This window comes from Manacus candei, unplaced genomic scaffold (genome assembly GCF_025592945.1).
Source record: "Manacus candei isolate 608988 ecotype Guabito, Panama unplaced genomic scaffold, ASM2559294v1 h1tg000023l, whole genome shotgun sequence".
Taxonomy (NCBI): Eukaryota; Metazoa; Chordata; class Aves; order Passeriformes; family Pipridae; genus Manacus; species Manacus candei.
The window spans coordinates 7323626-7340834 of record NW_026138071.1 but is presented as its reverse complement, the minus strand read 5'-3'; the positions used below and the strand labels follow the sequence as shown (position 1 = coordinate 7340834).

The 17209-nt window shown below is 60.6% G+C and overlaps 2 protein-coding genes across 3 annotated transcripts; both read right to left on the bottom strand.

Moving 5' to 3' along the window:
* Positions 1-1796: 1796 nt before the first annotated feature.
* Positions 1797-8911, bottom strand: VIL1 (villin 1). Of its 2 annotated transcripts, none has more exons than XM_051786614.1 (20): positions 8807-8897; positions 7685-7786; positions 7392-7466; positions 7059-7255; positions 6704-6812; positions 6292-6402; positions 5992-6194; positions 5406-5484; positions 5170-5268; positions 4921-5074; positions 4713-4813; positions 4435-4572; positions 4128-4286; positions 3870-4049; positions 3616-3761; positions 3374-3518; positions 2876-3064; positions 2654-2722; positions 2348-2485; positions 1797-2262 (listed from the first exon to the last, which is right to left on the bottom strand). In XM_051786614.1, exons 2-20 carry the CDS (start codon positions 7757-7759, stop codon positions 2149-2151), a joined length of 2481 nt encoding a protein of 826 aa, XP_051642574.1. In that variant the 5' UTR covers positions 7760-7786; positions 8807-8897; the 3' UTR covers positions 1797-2148. The 2 variants fall into 2 exon arrangements, with proteins under 2 accessions (XP_051642574.1, XP_051642573.1); XM_051786613.1 differs by having other exon boundaries at positions 1800-2262; positions 8774-8911.
* A 1985-nt stretch (positions 8912-10896) lies between these two features.
* CTDSP1 (CTD small phosphatase 1) lies at positions 10897-15895 on the bottom strand. Its single transcript, XM_051786615.1, has 7 exons — positions 15692-15895; positions 14418-14560; positions 14171-14272; positions 13890-13946; positions 13306-13398; positions 12838-13023; positions 10897-12754 (listed from the first exon to the last, which is right to left on the bottom strand). The coding sequence occupies exons 1-7, from the start codon at positions 15756-15758 to the stop codon at positions 12626-12628; spliced, it is 777 nt and encodes a 258-aa protein (XP_051642575.1). The 5' UTR covers positions 15759-15895; the 3' UTR covers positions 10897-12625.
* Between the last annotated feature and the right edge of the window lie 1314 nt (positions 15896-17209).

Sequence of the window (17209 nt, the reverse complement as noted above, 5' to 3'; positions counted from 1 at the left end):
TGCTCCGTCCAGAGGGCAAACCGGTTTTCCTCAAGCACATCCCTTGCTCGTGCTGTAAATAACTGGTATTCCTGTAGTATCAGAAGTCAGCTCTGCTTTTTTGGTTGGCAAGGTTGTTTTTGCAAGGCACTGCACTCCAGTTAATTTATAATAAAAGCAAACATTGCCTGATTTTTCAGTGCAGTAACTTTTGATTAAAACTAGTTTTGTTTGGATCAAGATGCACAAGCTGATGCTTGAAACCAGTGTTCCTTGTTTTATGAAAAGTTCTTGCCTGTTATTCTAGCCATTAAGAATTTGCAGACATCTATTAATTAATTTAAGCTTTTTTGTTTGGCATACAGCAACTCAGTTGCACCTTCACCCTGACAAGATTGTCCGTGGAGCCCCTTCCTTGCAGAAGCCAGCTTTGTCCCTGTCCGAGAGCAGTGGAGAGGAAGATGAGTGTGTAATCCTCAAGGGATGTGCTGCTCACCAGCTATATCATTCCCACTGCTCACACTTGCTGCAACAAGTTCAATAAGGTTGGCCTTTCCACATAGAATACCTGTCCTGGGGTATAGGGAGGTGAAGCTCAGTTGCAGTCCCTGAACATGTGCAAGCTCTTCCTCAGTTAAATATTTACTTGCTTCTGAATCAGCCTAGTTTAGTACAAGTGTGATTCAGCACATGAACTCAAGGGATTCCCATCCCACTGTCCCTTCATCCCCTCATTGTCTGACTGCGCTAATTTGCTCTTGATTTACTCCCCTAATCCGAGAGGTGCAAAGCTTTCGTGTCAATGAACTGGAGCTTGTGTGCAGGTCCCTGGGGAGCCCTGGCCAGTGGGGCTGCACAAAGAGCCTTTGCAGGGCAAGGACGAGGTTTCCCGACTGGATTGGCAGCGTCGGACCGACAGGAGGAGGGAGCAGGGCTCTCCAACGCCTGTGGCCATGGCACCGCCTTCCACCTCCTGCTCAGTGTAGCACAGATAACCATCGCCCGTGCATCTTCCTTCCTGTCCTGCATCCAAGGAAGGGTTGATTGCCAGCTCAGCGCTTCCTGCTGCAGTTCACCCCGCACAGGGCACATGGGGAACGTAGTGCTCGGGGAGGGGGGCTGGGACTAATTCATCTGCTTTGTTTTTAATGGAGCTAATTATCCCTTTAATTGCCCGCCAAAGAGAAAAAGAGGGGTGCGGGACCCCTGGCAGCTGCTGTCCATGTGGTCTGCTGCCAGACTCCAGCCTTGCCTGCCCCGGGGTGGCTGCTGCCGGCTTCTGCCTGCACCTCGACACTCTGGTTCTTAACACTGTTGATGTGGAGCAGCGCTTTTCTCTGTGTTTTAGCAGACCTGTTCCTCTCTGTTCTTTACAGTTTTTGCTCTTGGGTTCCCCCTGCCCGTTTTTAAATGATGTGTAGATAGATTTTTTGTGAAATTAAAACCTCTTTATTAACCCTCTCTTGATTTGAGACCTTATTTCCGCACTGCCTGGGCTGCTGCCTCTTGCTGGGCACCTCACCTCCGCCTCCCGTTTGGCACTGGCACTTCCCTCAGTTGCCTGGGAACATTCTGTGTGTGTTCAACGCCCCTCGGCACATTCAAATCCCGGCCCCCTGACAGAAATGTGTCCCCGCGGGGCACACCCCCGTGCCTCTCAGAATCCCTGTGGATCCCAAGTAGAAGGAGATGCCCTTCTCCCCTCCTGGGGCAAGGACAAGTGCTCCCTGGTGTCTGTCCCCACACGCACACACTGTCCTCTCCTTTACCTTTGGTACCGGACATATTTACTGCGGTTCAGCAGTTCAGGCGATAAGGGAGGGAGTGGCTCCAGCTGTATATTGGACCTTTAGCCCGGAGCTACAAGGCGCGGGGGTGGGATGAGAGAGTCCTGGCTCCTCGGGCATGCTCAGCTTGTGTATCACCTTTGCATGCCCAGAGGGCAAAGGAAGGAATCGGAAAAGGAGCTGGGGGTCCTTCCCTGTGCTGCTGGTACCCGGTCAAGACCTGTGTGTCTCTGCGTGCCTTTGCTTTGCCAAATAAGCCCCACACCTGGGCTGAGCTCTGGGGTTGGGAGGGGAGGGATGGAGACACAGCCCTGCTCTCCAAATTAATTTTATTTAATAAAAAATAAGGAGCTGGAGTTGTCCCTGGGCCCAGGCTCCTGCCCTAGAAGAGTCCTTTGTCCTTCTTGAGCTTCTGTTGTTTCCACAAGGGAAGGCTGCCGAAGGCAGAGCGATTCATGCCGAAAACAGCCTGGAAGTCCTCCTCAGAGAGATGGGCCTGGAGGAGGAGAGAGGAGGCTGAGCTAAAGCACGGGGGAGCTTCCCCAGTTTCCCGCCCCAGCAGCTCCCCAGCCCCCTCTCACCTCCTTCCTGCTGGGGTCTACACCCCGTGGCAGGTCCTCAGCTGAGGTGTTCACCAGCACATCCAAGGGGAAGGTCTCCAGTTTGGAGGGGACAAGGGTGGTGGAGGCAGTGAAGACCTCTTGCCTGGATGTGAGCACCTGAATGGGGGGGCAGGGTCACATCAGGGGCTGCCCCAGGGATGGAGGCACCAGGTTGGCTCCAGGTGTCCCCTCACTGGAGGGTCTCTCCTCGCCCTTGCCAAGGGGAGGGAGGGGCTTTCTGTGCCCCCTCCCAGCCTGACTGCCCCTCTCCCTTGTGCCACTTACTGAGGTGAGCTGCCCGAACTTGCTCTCATCGCCCAGCTCAGCTTTCATCGTCTCATAGGATTTCTTGTCCTGGGAAGGGGACAAAAGTGCTCAGCCCCTTGGCAGGGGCAGGGGTCAGGCCAACTGCTGCCCACACCCCCGAGATGCTTCCTGGGGCCAGACCCACACCCAGTTCCATCTGCAGAGGGCCCCCCGGTCTTTCGAACCCCCTCCACGACTCACAGCCCAGTTGAGAGGGTCCCAGGCATGGAACCAGCCAGTGAAGGTGGGGGGCTCATAACCCTGCTTCACCACAATGATGGGGGTTTCGGGGTCGCGCCCACTGGGGTGGGTCCGCAGGTACTCCTGTGCCATCACCGCTGCTGCCTCCTTCTCTGACTCATTGGCTCCATTTCCAATCCAGAAGAAAACCTGCAACGAGGTTACCATGTCCACCACTGAGGTGAGATTGGAGCCCTCTGGGGCCATGCCCTATCTATGGTTGGAGGCACACAGGACCTGTCCACAGGGAAGGACACTGGGAGTCCATCCTCAGCAATGCCTGAAGCAAGACAGCTGGAAAAAATACATCATGGGGCCACAGATACGGGGGTTTCCAGCCTCCTATCCTCCCACCTCAAGCTGCTGCAAGTCCTCCTACACTCCCCACCCAACACCCCTCCAGAACATCAGTTTGTGAGATCAGTGGTGTGTCTGCCACTCCATGGCCCCTCAGCTCACCTGGTCCCAGGCATCTAGCAGGTAAACATCACTCTCCTCCAGGTCATCCTGGGTGAAGTCTATGATCTCCGTGGCCAAGAAGGTGCCTGTCTTGTTGGAGCACTCAAAGAGTCGGGGGGACACAGAGGGATTCTCCTCCTGCAGCCTGACAGGGGGCAACATGGTGGTGGGAATGCTGCTCATCCTGCTTGGGGAACGGTGCCCCATCTTACCCCTCAGGGTGGTAGGGACAAGACTGGTACCTCTTGCTGCTGGCATACTGGGACTTGCCCCCTAGGGCCAGCCAGAACTCAGGTGGCTCCTGTCCCTCTGCAATCACTGGCTTCTCTGTCTTGGAGATTATATCGGCCACAGTCTTGCCCATCTCACGTTCATCCCCGCTGCAGCCCTGCCAAACAAGTGCAGCTGCTCCTTCACTGGCCCCAGCCAAGGAGGGGGAAGAGAAGCAGAGAACATTTCTCTTAGGGGTGGCAGCATCCACGCCAGCAGTACCCACCTTCCCATACCAGAGGTAACAGGTGCTGGGGGTTTTGAGCACAAAGACATCATTGGAGTTGAGGGAGGAGGCACGGACGGGCACCTCAAAGGCCTTGGTGTTGTACTCATTGGTGCCATGCACGTGGAAGAGGCGGGTGGAGGGTGTGGGCTCCGTGCTGCCTGCCCGCGAGGTGCCACCCTGGGGGACAGGGACAGGAGGTCACCCCTATGCCACAGGGCCACCCGCCTGCCCACACCCCCACAGCCTCGTGCTCACCGCATATACCACCATCCTGCCCTTGAAGATGGCCATCAGGTGGGCTGGCTCCTTGCCCATGGTGACACGGATCTGCACGGGCTCATTGTTGTACTTCTGGTCCAGGGCAACAGTCAGGTAGGCAGAGGCAGCCAGCTCGTCTGGGGTGGCGTGGCGGCCCTGGGCGGGGCAGAGGGGCACTCAGCACACATCACAGCCCCCTCTACCCTCTTGGGAAGAGGGAACCCTCGTGCTGTTCCCATGGGGTGATGTGTGAGGCAGAGCATCCCTGACCCCCATCCACGGGTCAGGGACCTGGAGGTCTCACCTGCCAGAGGTAGATGATGCGGTTCACCTTGGGCCCCACAGAATAGGTGTAGAGCACCACGTAGCAGTCCCCCCCATAGAAATGGCCCAGCCACTTCTTCTCTACGGGCACCAGCTCGTTGTTCTCCACACGCCAGACCTGGTGGGACAAGGACAGGGATGTACTGCTATCAGGGCTGGTGCATCCCCCTGCCCTGAAGAACCTGAACCCCACGGCATCCCCTGGTGTAGAACAGGGGGTGCCTGAGAGGGTCTCGCATTCTTCCAAGGCTACCCTACCTCCACCTCCCCAGATCCATCATCCACCATTTTCTGCTGGGCGGCCATCTGGGGCTTGGCGTGCAGTGTGGTGGCATCAAACTTGACCTGCTCCACCTTGGCTGCAGAGAAGGGCAGAGGGGTGAGCTAAATCCCACTGGCTTTGGGGACCCCACAGCCCCTACATCCCAAATCAAGGAGCCCTGCTGAGTCGGAAGGAGACACTCACCCACTTTGCCCACAGTGTGGGTCTTGCCCAACCCACTGGTCTGGTTAGGAACAGTCCATTTTTGGAAGAGCTGCCTAAAGATGGTTGACTCAGACCCATCATTCTCTGTCTCCACGCTGGTGCTGGCTGGGTAGTTCTTGGCTTTGATGAAGCCCTGGGGTATCCGAACACAGAGCGTGGGCATGGGGGGCCTGGCACCCCAGGAAGGAGCCAGGCTATCCCATAGCCAACTCATAACCCAACACCCACCAGCGCCGTGGTCATTGCTTCCTGCTTTTCCTCCTTGTTGGCGTTCTTGCCCTTCCACACAAAGATCTTGAGACCTCCTTGATCAAGGATGTAACAGTCCTTGGAGAGGGGACAACAGCAGAAATTAGGATTTTGGGCAACTTTAACCCTTAAAAAGCTGATTGGGTGGGCAATTTTGAAGGGTTAAAGCTGCCAGGGAAATTGGGCACTCCCAAGCATCCCATGGGGTAACACACCTCATGCAGGAGCATGTCTTGAGTTAGGGGTCGAAACGCCACCTCCTGAATGACCAGGTTCCCACTCTGATTGGAGACGCTGACAGGAGAAAAAGAGAGGAAGGAGGGGTTAGAAACCAGGTTGGAAAAAACCATCCCCATTTTGGGGTGGCATGGTTTGGTGGGGGTATCCCCTCCGCATCCCGTTCACCACCCAGATCATGGCACAGGTGGTGCCCAGGGACACTCTTGCCCTGCCATGGTGGCAATCTGGTTTGTAGCTTGCCCTGCCATGCAGCTCTCTCATGGCCACAAGGAGGGACAAAGGGGTGTCAGGTGTGATGGTACCACCCAAGAACATTGTTGCCATATACAAAGGTGACACTCCGCACGAGCATCTCTCCAGTGGGTACCAATCCTGTCAGCACCAGGGACTCCTCTTGCTCAAAGGCACCCAAAGGACCCATCCCCACCCCTGCTGTGACCTTGACCCTTCTTGGTGGCTGTCCACGGGGACAGGAGTTGTGGGACGTAGCAGAGATGTGTGCTGGGTCCCTCTGGCACCACACAAAATGCCCCCGTGGGTAACTCACGCCCAGCAACTCACTGGTAGAGCTTGAGGGAGGACTTGACGATCTGGTCCACTTTATCATCAGGGATGGCTGGCTGAATATCCCTCTTCTCACCCAGCACATGTGTGAGGACCTTCATGAGCTCTGGCGAGGCATCCTCGTTCTCACCCTCTACAATGCCCACCTGGGCACGGCCCCCACGTTCCCGGTCCCGGATGTCCTTGGCCAGGGTCATTGCCTGCACCCAGGGGAGAAGGGGTAAGCCCGGATCAGGGAGGGGGTGGCTGGTCACCCCCATTCCTCCAGGAGGGAACCCTGGGACCCCCTGGCCGTACCCTCAGCCTCTCATTTCGGTTGCTCTCAGGGCCATTCCACTGGATAATGAGCTGGCCCAGGTCCAGTAGGAAGACGTCGCCCTGGTTGAAGCTTTTCCAGCTCATCTCCACCTGCAGCAGGACGAGATTGGGAGGGGTGGGTGTCAAGCAGCAGGATGCCTGGGTCCCCACGGCTTTACAGCCCCTGCTTGCCCTCACTCAGGAACCTCCAGCCTACATTCTTCCTCCCTACCTCAAGAGAGGCTTTTTGAGGTGCAGCTGCTCCTGAGGCAAGGCAGCATCATCCTGCACACACTTTTGTCCCCTGCTTGAGGGCAGCTGTGTCTGGGGGAGCTCTGGCCTGATCCTGATCCTAAACAGCATGTCTGCATAGAAGTTGATGGCTGGGAACTCCCCACATCCCATAACTCACCTCTCCCGCTGCCACATTCTTCTTGCCCTTCACATGCAGCAGGCGCTGGATGTTGTAGGTGTTTGTCTCCACGTGCTTCATGCCCGAGGCCACTCCACCCTTCTTATAGCTGGGGTGAGTACAGACATAGTGTCAGCCCCGGGTGTCCCCTCCTCACTTCAGTGGGGTCCCCCTCCCAACCACATGGGTGATGGGTGGAGCAAGACCAGCTCCAGATCCTTCTCCTACCTCTCACACCCCACTGGGACAGGGCTGTCCCCATCCCCACTGAGGGTGTCCCCACAAGCCACATGCAGAGGACCCCTCCCCACCGTCACCCACTGTGGGATCGGGTCCCCAGGGATGAGTGACATACATGAGTCCCTGCTTGAAGTAGGCACGGAAGGTCTCGCTCTCGTGTCCCTGGACCTCGCGGTGTTGCACAGCCACTGAGCCCAGGTGATCATCCATCTGGGTGGTGTAGATGGCGGCTGCCCCCTGCTCATCCTGGCTCGACTCCTTGCCCAGCCAGTAGTGGATGTCGTAGGTGAAGCCACTCCCAGACTTGCGTGTCTGCAGGACACCAGTCCCCGCTAGAAGAACCCCTGTGTCCCCAGGTCACTCTGGTCACAGACACCCCTCCCTGCATCCCAGTCCCCCCAGGGCAGAGCCCATTCCCAGTTCCCCGGGTGACCCCTGACTGCCCTACCGACAGCAGGACGTAGCAATCCCCCTCATAGAAGTTGCCGTAGCTTTTGGTGGGCACTGGCACCATCTCCATGTTCTGCAGAAGAAAGGGAGATGTCAGCCCTGGTGGGGAACCCCCCACCCCAGCCCTATGCACCCCACTGCCCCCAGCCCCAGAACCTGGGGGGGTTTAACTCCAGATGCTGCAGAGACCCCCAAAAACAGGCACTGAGTACACAAGGGGAGGACCTTCCCTCATAGAGACCCCCCCAAGCAGCCCAGTGATGGGTGTCCAGGCTGTGCTCCCGTCCTCACCTCGATTCGCCATATCTGGATGCCCGGCGTGGTCTTGTCGAGTGTCCTGGTGACTTTGCCGCTGAGCTCCACCATGGTGACAGGTACCACAGGCAAGGGGACCTACCAGCAACGGCAACACCCTTGTTAATGGCAGGCAGTGTCATCAAGACCTGGGACACAGCCAACCTGCCATGCCATCTGCTTCCCTGCCCACTCTGCAGACAGCCCAGCCGGAGCTGCACAGGATGAGGGGAACCCTGGCACTGCAGTGTCAGGACTGTGGGCACACAAACAGGGCTGCTGTCCCCTCAGCTCAGCTGGCAGTGCAGCCACAGCTCCACGCCAGGGTCCAGGGTGGGCAGGAGCAGTAAATGCCCCAGTGCCCTGCTCTGCACCCAGGCAAGGGACAGGGCTGTGCAGGGCACCCACAGCACAGCAGCTGCAGCTGGGTGACACTGCTGTGCAGTAGTCTATTCCTCCCCAGGACCAGCAGGAACTAGCCCTGCTCAGCCTTGTCCTGGCACGGTGTGGCACAAAGTGGCACAGCATGACACGGCCACTGCTGGTGCCCTTACACACACACACACACACGTGTGCAAGCATATTGCCTGCTTCAGACCCCCTGCTTCCAACCCCCCCACTAGATCCATGCCCCCCAGGGAGGGCACATCCTGGTCCCACAGAGGTGCTGAGTGTGCCAGGGCTCGGCCTTGTTGCTGCCAAAGTTGCCCACAGCCATCTCTGCCAGGCTGGCAGTGCTCCCCACGAGTAGGCAGAGGGACCAGGCAGCCGGTGTCAGGCAAAGGCCCTGCTGTGCCCTGGCTGGTGGCTGGCAGGGAGAGCTAGTAGTGCCCAGCAGAGAGGCCTCTGTTTCCTCAGCCCTGCAAAACCTCGCCTGGCCCTGCTGTGCTGCTCTGTAAGCACCCACATCCCATCCCTCAGACCCAAGGGGTAGCATCCCCCCAAGTGCAGCACCAAGGTGGGGCACGGGTGGGTCCCCAAGTCCCATGCCCAGGCCACCCCAGTGCCAGGAGTGATGGTGGCCGTGGCATGCACTGTCCACTCCATGCCCACCCTCCGTCCCCCCATACCACCCCAGCCCCTCACCTTCACCGCAGAGCTGGGCACAGGTGAACCTACCTAGGCGGAGTGCTCAGGTGCCAGCACCCAGGAGACTTTGTCCCCTCATGTCCCAGCCCATATTCACCATATAAGGGCAGGAACAGCCCAGAGTCAAGGTCCCCATGGCCCTCCAAGACTTTGTGGCACCTGAGAGCCCCGTTGCTCATGGGGTGTTGCCCTCCCCAGGTGCTATTGCACCCTGCCCACGGGCTGGCTGTGCCTATGCTGGTGCCTCCCCAAGCCTGATACTCTTTTGGCCCTTGGCATTCAGCCCATGGTAACTGGTTTTTTGCCCCTCACCAAAAAGTTCCCCAGTGATGGCAATGGGCTGGACCAGGACACATGAGCATCAGCCACAAACACAGTGGTGCCCTGATGCCACAGGGATGTGCTTTACCGCTGTTCTTCACTCCCCAGACCGCAAAATCCCCAAACCCTCCCAGCCATGGAGCACTAAGAGCATGGCAGTGGGGTTTTTTTGGTGTCTCCTCCCCTCTAAAATGGTTCCCCAAAGTGATACCAATGCAGCACCAGCTTCCTGGGGCATCCCCTTTCCACCCCCTACCTGGCACATCACTGCCCTGCCCATGGGATTGTCTCAAGGCTGTGCCACACCTCAGCTAGATCCCTGCTCACTCCCAGCTTTGCCTCCTTGCATTGGGGGTCTCCACAGATCTGAGGTCCCCTTGGGGATGGAAAGGAGTTACAGGGATGGGACATAGAGCTGGGGTTTGGGGGGACAGGATATGCTAAGTCCTGTCCCATGCCCCCAAGCCCCCATCCCAAAAGTTAGTACCTGATGATGCCCTTGATTGGCAGAGAGGAGACTGAAGTCCTGCCCAGTAGCTCCCAGACCCGAAGGCGGTTTTGGGGAATGAACACGGGGTACCATAAAGGTGAAGGGTGAGGTGCCAGCAGGCAGGTCCCCAGGCTTCCTATCCGCTCTTATCTCTTCCCCAGCCCTGCGGGATTGCCGCAGCTTTATCTTGGCTGCCCTGCTGAGCCAGCACCCCTGGCCTCAAGTGCTGGGGGCATCCCACACCCTGCTGTCACCCTGGCACCAGGCCTGGGCTGCCGTGAGCCCCAAATCCTGACAGTCCCCCCTCCAAGGATCCCCAAAGTGATGACAGTGGGCTGAACTGGCACAGGGGGCAGGTCAGCCACAAACAAGGGGGAGCCCCAATAGCACAGGGATGGGCTCTACTGCTGCTCTCCACTCCTCTGCCTCCCCCCCCCCCCCACACTCCACATGAGTATCCCCATGGGACCCTTACCTGGGTTCAGAACCCCCAGTGGGGGTGAGGGCCTGAGTTTTGGGTGGGGTGTAACACCCAGGTGGTCGGTCTCCGCTCGGTGGCTGTGTCCCAGGGCTATGTCCGTCGGTGTGGCACAGGGGTGGGAGACCCCATGCCAGCCCCAGCGGGCTGAGCCCCTCCCTGGGCCTCCCAGCCGGGTCACTAATGAACTCAATAATTAGTGCAGCCATCAGGGAGGACACAGACTTTGTTAATGAGGGGAGGCACAGGGCCAATGAGGGCATGGGGGGGGGCAGCTAAGAGACTCCCACCTCTCCCCCAGCAACCCAGTGCCTGCATGTTGGCAGCAGGCTGCCTGGGGAGCGGGGTGTGGGGGTGTGGGTGTGTGTGTGTCAGTGTCACAAGTCCCCCCACAAGGGCTCTCCAGTCAAATAAGGCCTGACATCCTATTTGGAGTAAACTGAAGCCCCAAAGCTGAGGGGGGGTGGGGGGGGAGATGTACAGCTCCCATGGTAAATTTAACCCCTCCTTGTTAAGGGACAGGATACCCACCCCCGTGGCACCAGGGACCTTTTCCCAGGAGGAGGGGGAAGGAAATAGGATGGAGGTGCCAGGGCAGCCTGGGGGGGGCTGCCCTGGAGTGTGAGGGTGTCCCCCTTGGCACCAGGTAAGGAGTGAGATCTCAACCTGGCAACCCAAAGGTGCTCCCCCAGCACTGACCTGCAGCATCCTCCCTTCCCAGGGGGATTTAGGGCATCCCAGGGGCTCCCTGTGCCCCCACTTTGCACAGCCACCAGTGACACGTGCATGATAGGAGCTCATGCCCACACATGTACACACTCAGGACTCCCCTTTCCAAGATGGTTTGACAGCTTTAATCACATGAAGGCACTTGGATCTGGTATCCCAGCCCTCCCCAGCCCTCCCATGCCGCCTCTGCACCCCCCAGCCCCCCAAGGGTGCCCAGCACAGGGGCTGTGCTCCTTGGATGCTGCAGCACCCACAGGTACTCGCTGGGCAATGGCTGCGCTGGTGCCGTTTGACTTGTCTAATGTAAAGTGCTGAGTTCAACCCTCCTGGAGGGGCAGGATGAGGCCCAGGGCTGGCAGGGATCCAGCGGGTGTGCTGTACCACCCCCTACCCCACCCCTGGCCACGGGGCAAGGGTGCAGGCAGGGGTGTGGGCGGGGCTGGGGGGACCCCCACTTACCCCCAGCACCGGGAGAAGGGCAGTGCCGGCAGGAGCCGGCTGAACAGCACCGGAAAGCTAAAACCTCTCACACCCACCCCCCCAAATACTGCCCCATTCCCTTTGCTGGCACAGCGGTAAAAAGGCACCCATGATTTTTTGGGAAACCATTGTTTTTCCCTCTAAAAAGATATGAGGCATTGTCCATATTGTGACGTTAAAAAAGGCCTGGTTGAGCTCAGCCCCCTGCTAAAACCCCTCCCTGAGAGCCCCCAGCCCCTCAAGGCTGGGGGACACCCTGGCACCAGTCCAACCCCACGGGGGTCAAGGGTAACCCCAGGCTATGGGAAAGGAGGGAGGCTGCAGTGCCCCCCACCCCTATCCCAGTTGGGGGACTGGGGCAAGGCTAGAAAGGGGAAGTAAGGCTGGTACGGCGTTCCATCCCTCCTAGGAGCGGCAGCCTTTGGCAAAGCTGCAGATGGATGAGGAGGAGGTGTGTGCCCCCCCCATGCGGGAGGGGACCCCCTTGTTGGCGACTGGAGTGGCTCCCACTAACACAGTGTAACTGGAGATGGTGGGAGGCCCCAGAACAAGGGAAGAAACTGAGATTGGAGAAGGGGAGTTAAGAGCCTCCCCCCCAGGCACAGCCCTTGCATGGCTAAGGGGGCCACAGAGACACAGTGTCTCAAGGCACATGGGGGGCATTTGTGCCCAGCGGCTCAGCCCTGAGGCCAGGTTGCTCCCCCAAAACACACCCCCTATGTGGGCGGGGCAGGAGAAGGCACGAGGGTGGGCAAGGACATGCCCCCCATGAGGTGATCAGCTGCACCCAGGGCAGAGTTAAGGGCATGGTGGCAGCCTTATGCACCAACAATAAGACTCCCCCATTTTTGGAGAGTGACAAGATGTTGAACTGTCCTGTAACCCCTGCAGATAGGGGCCAAGGACCACCAGGCTCTCAGCAGGTGGAGCCTGGATGGAGGGATCTAGTCCCCTCAAAGGCAGTGGAAAACAGCAGCTGCTGATCCCCCCACCCCACTCAGGGGGACACGGAGGGGAAAAGGACCTGAGAACCGTTTTGGGGAGGGGGGACAGAGGTTGGGAGAGGGCAGAGGCTGGACAGTGTGGGAGGATGGGACCCCCCCCAACAGGTCCTCAGCACAGCAAGGCAGCAGGTCACCCACAGCCCCCCTTTTCTGTGAGAAGGGGGACACTCAGCTCCCTGGCAGGGGCACCCACATCTCCCACCACCAGCAGGCAGGGAGGGCACTTGCACCCACTGGGGCTGGCAAGGATGATGGGGGGCACACCGGGACCCCCCTCTCCCGCAAAATAAGGCACCTGGCTCCCCCGTTGGTGCCCCTCGGCAGCAGCCGGCAGGGTGGAGGGGCCATTAGCTGTTAGTCCGCTGCTTCTTGAGCACTGCATACACATCCTCCACCTTGCTGAGCCTCTCGAAGAAGGGCAGCAGATCCAGCAGCTCCGTGTCTGCCATGTTATCGAACCAGGAAGCCACTGGCACCTGCAGGTGGCACAGCAGACTGAGAGAGGGTCCCTCGCTACCTCCCCTCTGTGCCACACCCAGCCTCACCCGGGGGTACGTACGGCGTTATCGGGGTGGAAGATGTAGGATGCGGGCGAGTTGTCCACGATGATGATCCGGCGCAGGTCACGGCCCAGGCGGCTCAGGTCCTTCACGTAGTTGCCACGATGGAAGACGCAGGATTCCCGGAAAAGTCGTGCCCGGAAAGCCCCCCATTTATCCAGCAGGTCAGCCACGGGGTCTGCATACTACAGGCATGGAAAAGGTGTCACTGGGCCACACCACGCCACACTGCCCACCCCACAGTGACAACAGCATCCAGTTCTCCAATGGTGCCAGGTTGCACCGTGCCTCAGTTTCCCTGGCCACCGTCTCGGAGAGGCAGGCAGGGAGACTGCCCAATGCTGGTGCTGCCTGCGGGCATGCAGAGGACAAGGGGCCAGTAATGCCTTGGAGGCAAGGGGAGCTGTGCAACCCGAGGGGTGTGTGGGAAGGGGGAGGGATGGCAGGGGAGTGGCAGGCGCACCCACCTTGGCCAGGCTGGCGGTGAAGAGCACACACTCGAAGAGCTCACCCATGCGCTGCAGGAACTCGTCCACGTGTGGCCGCTTGAGCACGTACACCTGTGGGCATGGGGCAGAGGGCAGCGCCTCCGGCACCGGCCACCCGGCCCCTCCCAGCACCACCACCCACCCCAGGGGACACCCGTGAGCAGCTCCCTGACGAGGAAGGGGGGCTAGAGGGCTGCCTGCACCTCATGCCATGGGGGCTGCCCTGTGTGGGCTGGGGGATACTGTGGCCCCACAGGGATGTCCAGGACGAAGTGTCTGGACAGCTCCAGAGCCAAGTAACCGAGAACAGGCTGACTGCCCAGACCACAGCCTATCCTGGATTACTTGAACCCGGGGCTGGCCACTGCAGGACGACATTGCACCAGCACCCCCTTCGCCTCCCTGCCCTGTGTGAAGAGCAGTATTTGCCTCTGCCCCCCAAGGTGCCAGCCCTGGCACCCTGACACCCCAATTATGCCTCAGTGCAAGGCACTGGGATGGCTCTTGGTCCCCGAGGAGGGGGAACGATGCCCCCTCCCACTAGGCACCCACCCCACCGTTACCTGGTGCATGATGCCATCGATTTCCACAGGAATGATGAAGTCGGCATTGTTCACTGGCTGGGGAAGGGCACAGCAGGGTCAGCGCTGGGCAGGCACCACCTGCCCAAATGCTGCCTGCCCTCTGCCCACCGTGAATCCCTACCAGCCCTACAACCCCCTCACAGGGACACTCCATCTAACCCAGCCAGGCTGTGCTGGGCATCACTTTGTGGTGAAGAGGGTGGTAGAACAGGCAGGGGGGTACAGGGCAGGAGGTGTGGGTGGGCCAGGGTGTCCCCCACCTTGAAGGAGCTGTGCACCAGTGTCTCATCCAGGTCGATGACCACACAGAGCTTGCTGGCGTCCTGCGGCTTGATCTCAGGCAGGAGGTGTTTGACAGCAGCCTGCACCGGGGGGCACAGGGGGTCAGTGGGGGGGCAAGGGGGTGTCCACAGGGAAGTGACCACCCCCTCATCCTGGCTGCACAGAGGAGGCATAGGGGATGGGCAGCCCAGTGCCCCCAGTGCTAGGCTGGGGGTGCAAGATTACCTTAGGCAGGGCCCCATTCTCCTCCACTAGCAGTGGGGCGCCAGTGGTGCCGGTGCAGGGCTCCCCGTCATCGCGGCACAGGCAGCAGAAAAGAGACTGGAGAATGCTGCGGCTCCGTGGCTTCTTGGCAGGTGTCTGGGTACCTGTGGGAGGGCAGGAGGGGCGTGAGGGGCACCCCACGGGTGCTCCCAGCATGGGGCTGGGGGGCAGGTGAGATGGGTTTGGGTGTTGCCCCGAAGCCCCTGCATCCTTATCAGCCCCTGGCATCCATCCGGCTGCCCTTCCTGCCCCACCAAGCCACAGCACCAGGACAGCATCAGGGACACCAACGTTTGGCGACCACCACAATGTTTGGTGACTGCCCACAGCCCCTCGCCCACTCCATGAGTGACCCCTGTGAGTCTACCCTGCGTGGCTGGAGACCCTACAGCCGCAGCGCGGGCTAAGCCCGGGGGTCCCCAAGGTCCCACAGACCCCTGGACAGGGGCCATGGGGCGGGGTCTCACCCAGGGGGCGGGGCTTATGACCCTTCTTTGCCCCACCCCCAGACAGCTCCCTGCTCTCATTGGCCGCCTCGAGCGGACCCGAGGCGAGGGGCCAATCCGGGCGCAGCGCCCGCCCCCAGGTGCCATTCCCGCGGTCCCTATTGGCGGATCGCGGGGAAACTGAGGCACGGGGGCCGCTCCGCCCGCCCCGGCCCACTGGGTCCTGCCGTAGCCCGGCCGGGACCCCACGGGGCGGGAGCTCCCCAGTGTGGACGAGGTCCGTTCTCATGTTCGCTCCTCCCGGCCCTGGAAGCTCCCCAGGCCGGCGGGCAGCGGGATGGGCAGCGCCCCCCGCCAGACCCGCTCTGCGGGGCCGAGGGGACGCGGGGGATGAGGCGCCGGGACGCAGCGGGGGTGCCCGGCACTCGGACCCCTTCCTGCCTCAGTTTCCCACGGGAGCTGCGCGCACCGCCCGCCCGGCCCCGGGGGAAACAGCGCAGATACTCCGAGCAGCGCCCCGAGTCTTCCAGGGGTACCCCCGGGATTTGGGGAGGCCAGGGGGGCCGGAGCACGGCCCCTCGCCCCCAGGCGGGTGCAGACAGCCCCGCTGGCTCAGAGCCGCAGCCCCAGCGCATCTCCCCAGCTCTGGGCAGCGGGCTGCACGGGGGCGGGCTGAGGCGGCCCGCAGCTCATCACACCCTCCGGGAGCAGCCCCCGCAGGCCCCCAGCCCCACCCGGGGACTTCCCCCTCTCCCGTACAGGGGTGGGGGGAAATCCCCCCCGCGTTACCTTTCTCCTGCAGCGGGGCGCTCCCCTCCTCCCTGCTAACCTGGGCGATGATGGACTGGTGCTCCATGGGCGCCGGGGAGGAGGGGTGGGAGGGGGCGGCCCCCCCCGGCGCGGCCCCCGGGGGGGGAGGCGGGGCGGGGGCCGGCGGCGGCGCGGGGCGGCGGGCGCGGGAGCGGCGCCGCGGAGGAAACTTTGTTACAACATGGAGTTTCCTCCGCCCGGGCTGGGGCTGCAAACATGGATCCCGGGCGCGGTTTCAAGGAACCCCTTAAAAGGGCAACGACGCGGGGGGGGCCCCTTCGTCGGTACCCGCCCCGCTGGGGAGGAGCGCAGGGGTCCCGCTGAGCCGCGAGTGGAGCGGGTGGTGGGCTGTGGATAGGATCCCTCTCCTTGCGCCGTGGTGGTCGCACGGGGGTCCCCGACACTCCGCTGGGGTTCCTCCACGCTTCCCCGCCCCGACTCAGAATGGAGAGGAGGATCAGTTCTGCTTTCACCCCCATCCAGCTGGCAGCCCTGGGGAAAAGATCCCCCTGCAACTCGCCTCGGCAGATGAGCTTCCCCCGCTTCCACCTCGCTGGGTGTCTCCTGGAGCAGAGACCCCTGGACTAGTGGCTCCAGGCTGGGGGATCCCCGGCCACCTGTAATGTCGGCTTTTTAACCTAGCAAACAGGTTGTAGAGTTTATTTCCCGGGTTTCGGTGACATCCCCCCGACGACACGTCCCCCATTGCCAGGGCAGGCCAGCGGTAGGAAGCAACAGGTGCTAGGGGGCTGCACCAAAAACCGCGGGTCTTTTCCTATTGTTTCTCTTTTCTCCTGTAATACCCCAATTATTTGGGCAATTAATAAGTCTGTATTATTAATATATATACTTTACTCTGCAATTCTTTTCTTTTTGCTTTTGGGGAACGCGGGGCTGTTCCCAGGCACTCTCCAAAAAGCGCCTGCCTCCCAAGCCCCCCAAGTGCGGCATTCTCCAGCCTCAGCCCCCTGCCCACGCAAGCCCTGTGGGGCCCTCCGGGGGCAGCACCGCACCGCTGTGCCCCCCACCCCCGCCCCAGGCAGCGTCCGGCCCTGGGGGGTTTCTAGCCTGTCGCGGTCACTTCCCTCGCCATCTCGATGGCTCTGTCAGCGCTGCCCTGGGGTTACAGCAGGCTGGAAATTTCCCATCTGAAGTCGTTCAAAATCTTTCCATCTCTCCCGCCTGAAGTTTGGGAGCTCCAGGGGCTGCAAGACCTCTTTTCGGCCCGGGACAGATCTGGGGCACTGGCGAGGCAGCGATGCTGGCAGCTGCACACCCCGGGTCCCGCTCTGCCCCGCTCTGCCCCGGGGCTGGGCCGACATGGCACGGTGAGAGCAGCCGCTGGGAACGCGGTCGGGAGGGGACTCGTCCAGCGTGGGGCACAAGGGGACGCAACCCATGCCCACAGGTGACCCAACTGGAAAATGGGGTCTGGCACTGGGAGGTCTCCCACAGAGAACTGGGATGCTGTGGGGCGGACGGGACTCTGTCAATGCA

Excerpts from the sequence above, each read along its gene's own strand:
- VIL1 (XM_051786613.1), bottom strand. The coding sequence starts at position 7,759 with ATGGTGGAGCTCAGCGGCAAAGTCACCAGGACACTCGACAAGACCACG. Across the intron at positions 5,485-5,991 it reads TCCTCCCTCAAGCTCTACCA|CGTCTCCAATCAGAGTGGGA; the intron begins GTGAGTTGCTGG and ends TTCTCCTGTCAG. Across the intron at positions 5,269-5,405 it reads AAGACATGCTCCTGCATGAG|GACTGTTACATCCTTGATCA; the intron begins GTGTGTTACCCC and ends CCCCTCTCCAAG.
- CTDSP1 (XM_051786615.1), bottom strand. The coding sequence starts at position 15,758 with ATGGAGCACCAGTCCATCATCGCCCAGGTTAGCAGGGAGGAGGGGAGC. Across the intron at positions 14,561-15,691 it reads CGCCCCGCTGCAGGAGAAAG|GTACCCAGACACCTGCCAAG; the intron begins GTAACGCGGGGG and ends GCCCTCCCACAG. Across the intron at positions 12,755-12,837 it reads TCTTCCACCCCGATAACGCC|GTGCCAGTGGCTTCCTGGTT; the intron begins GTACGTACCCCC and ends TGCCACCTGCAG.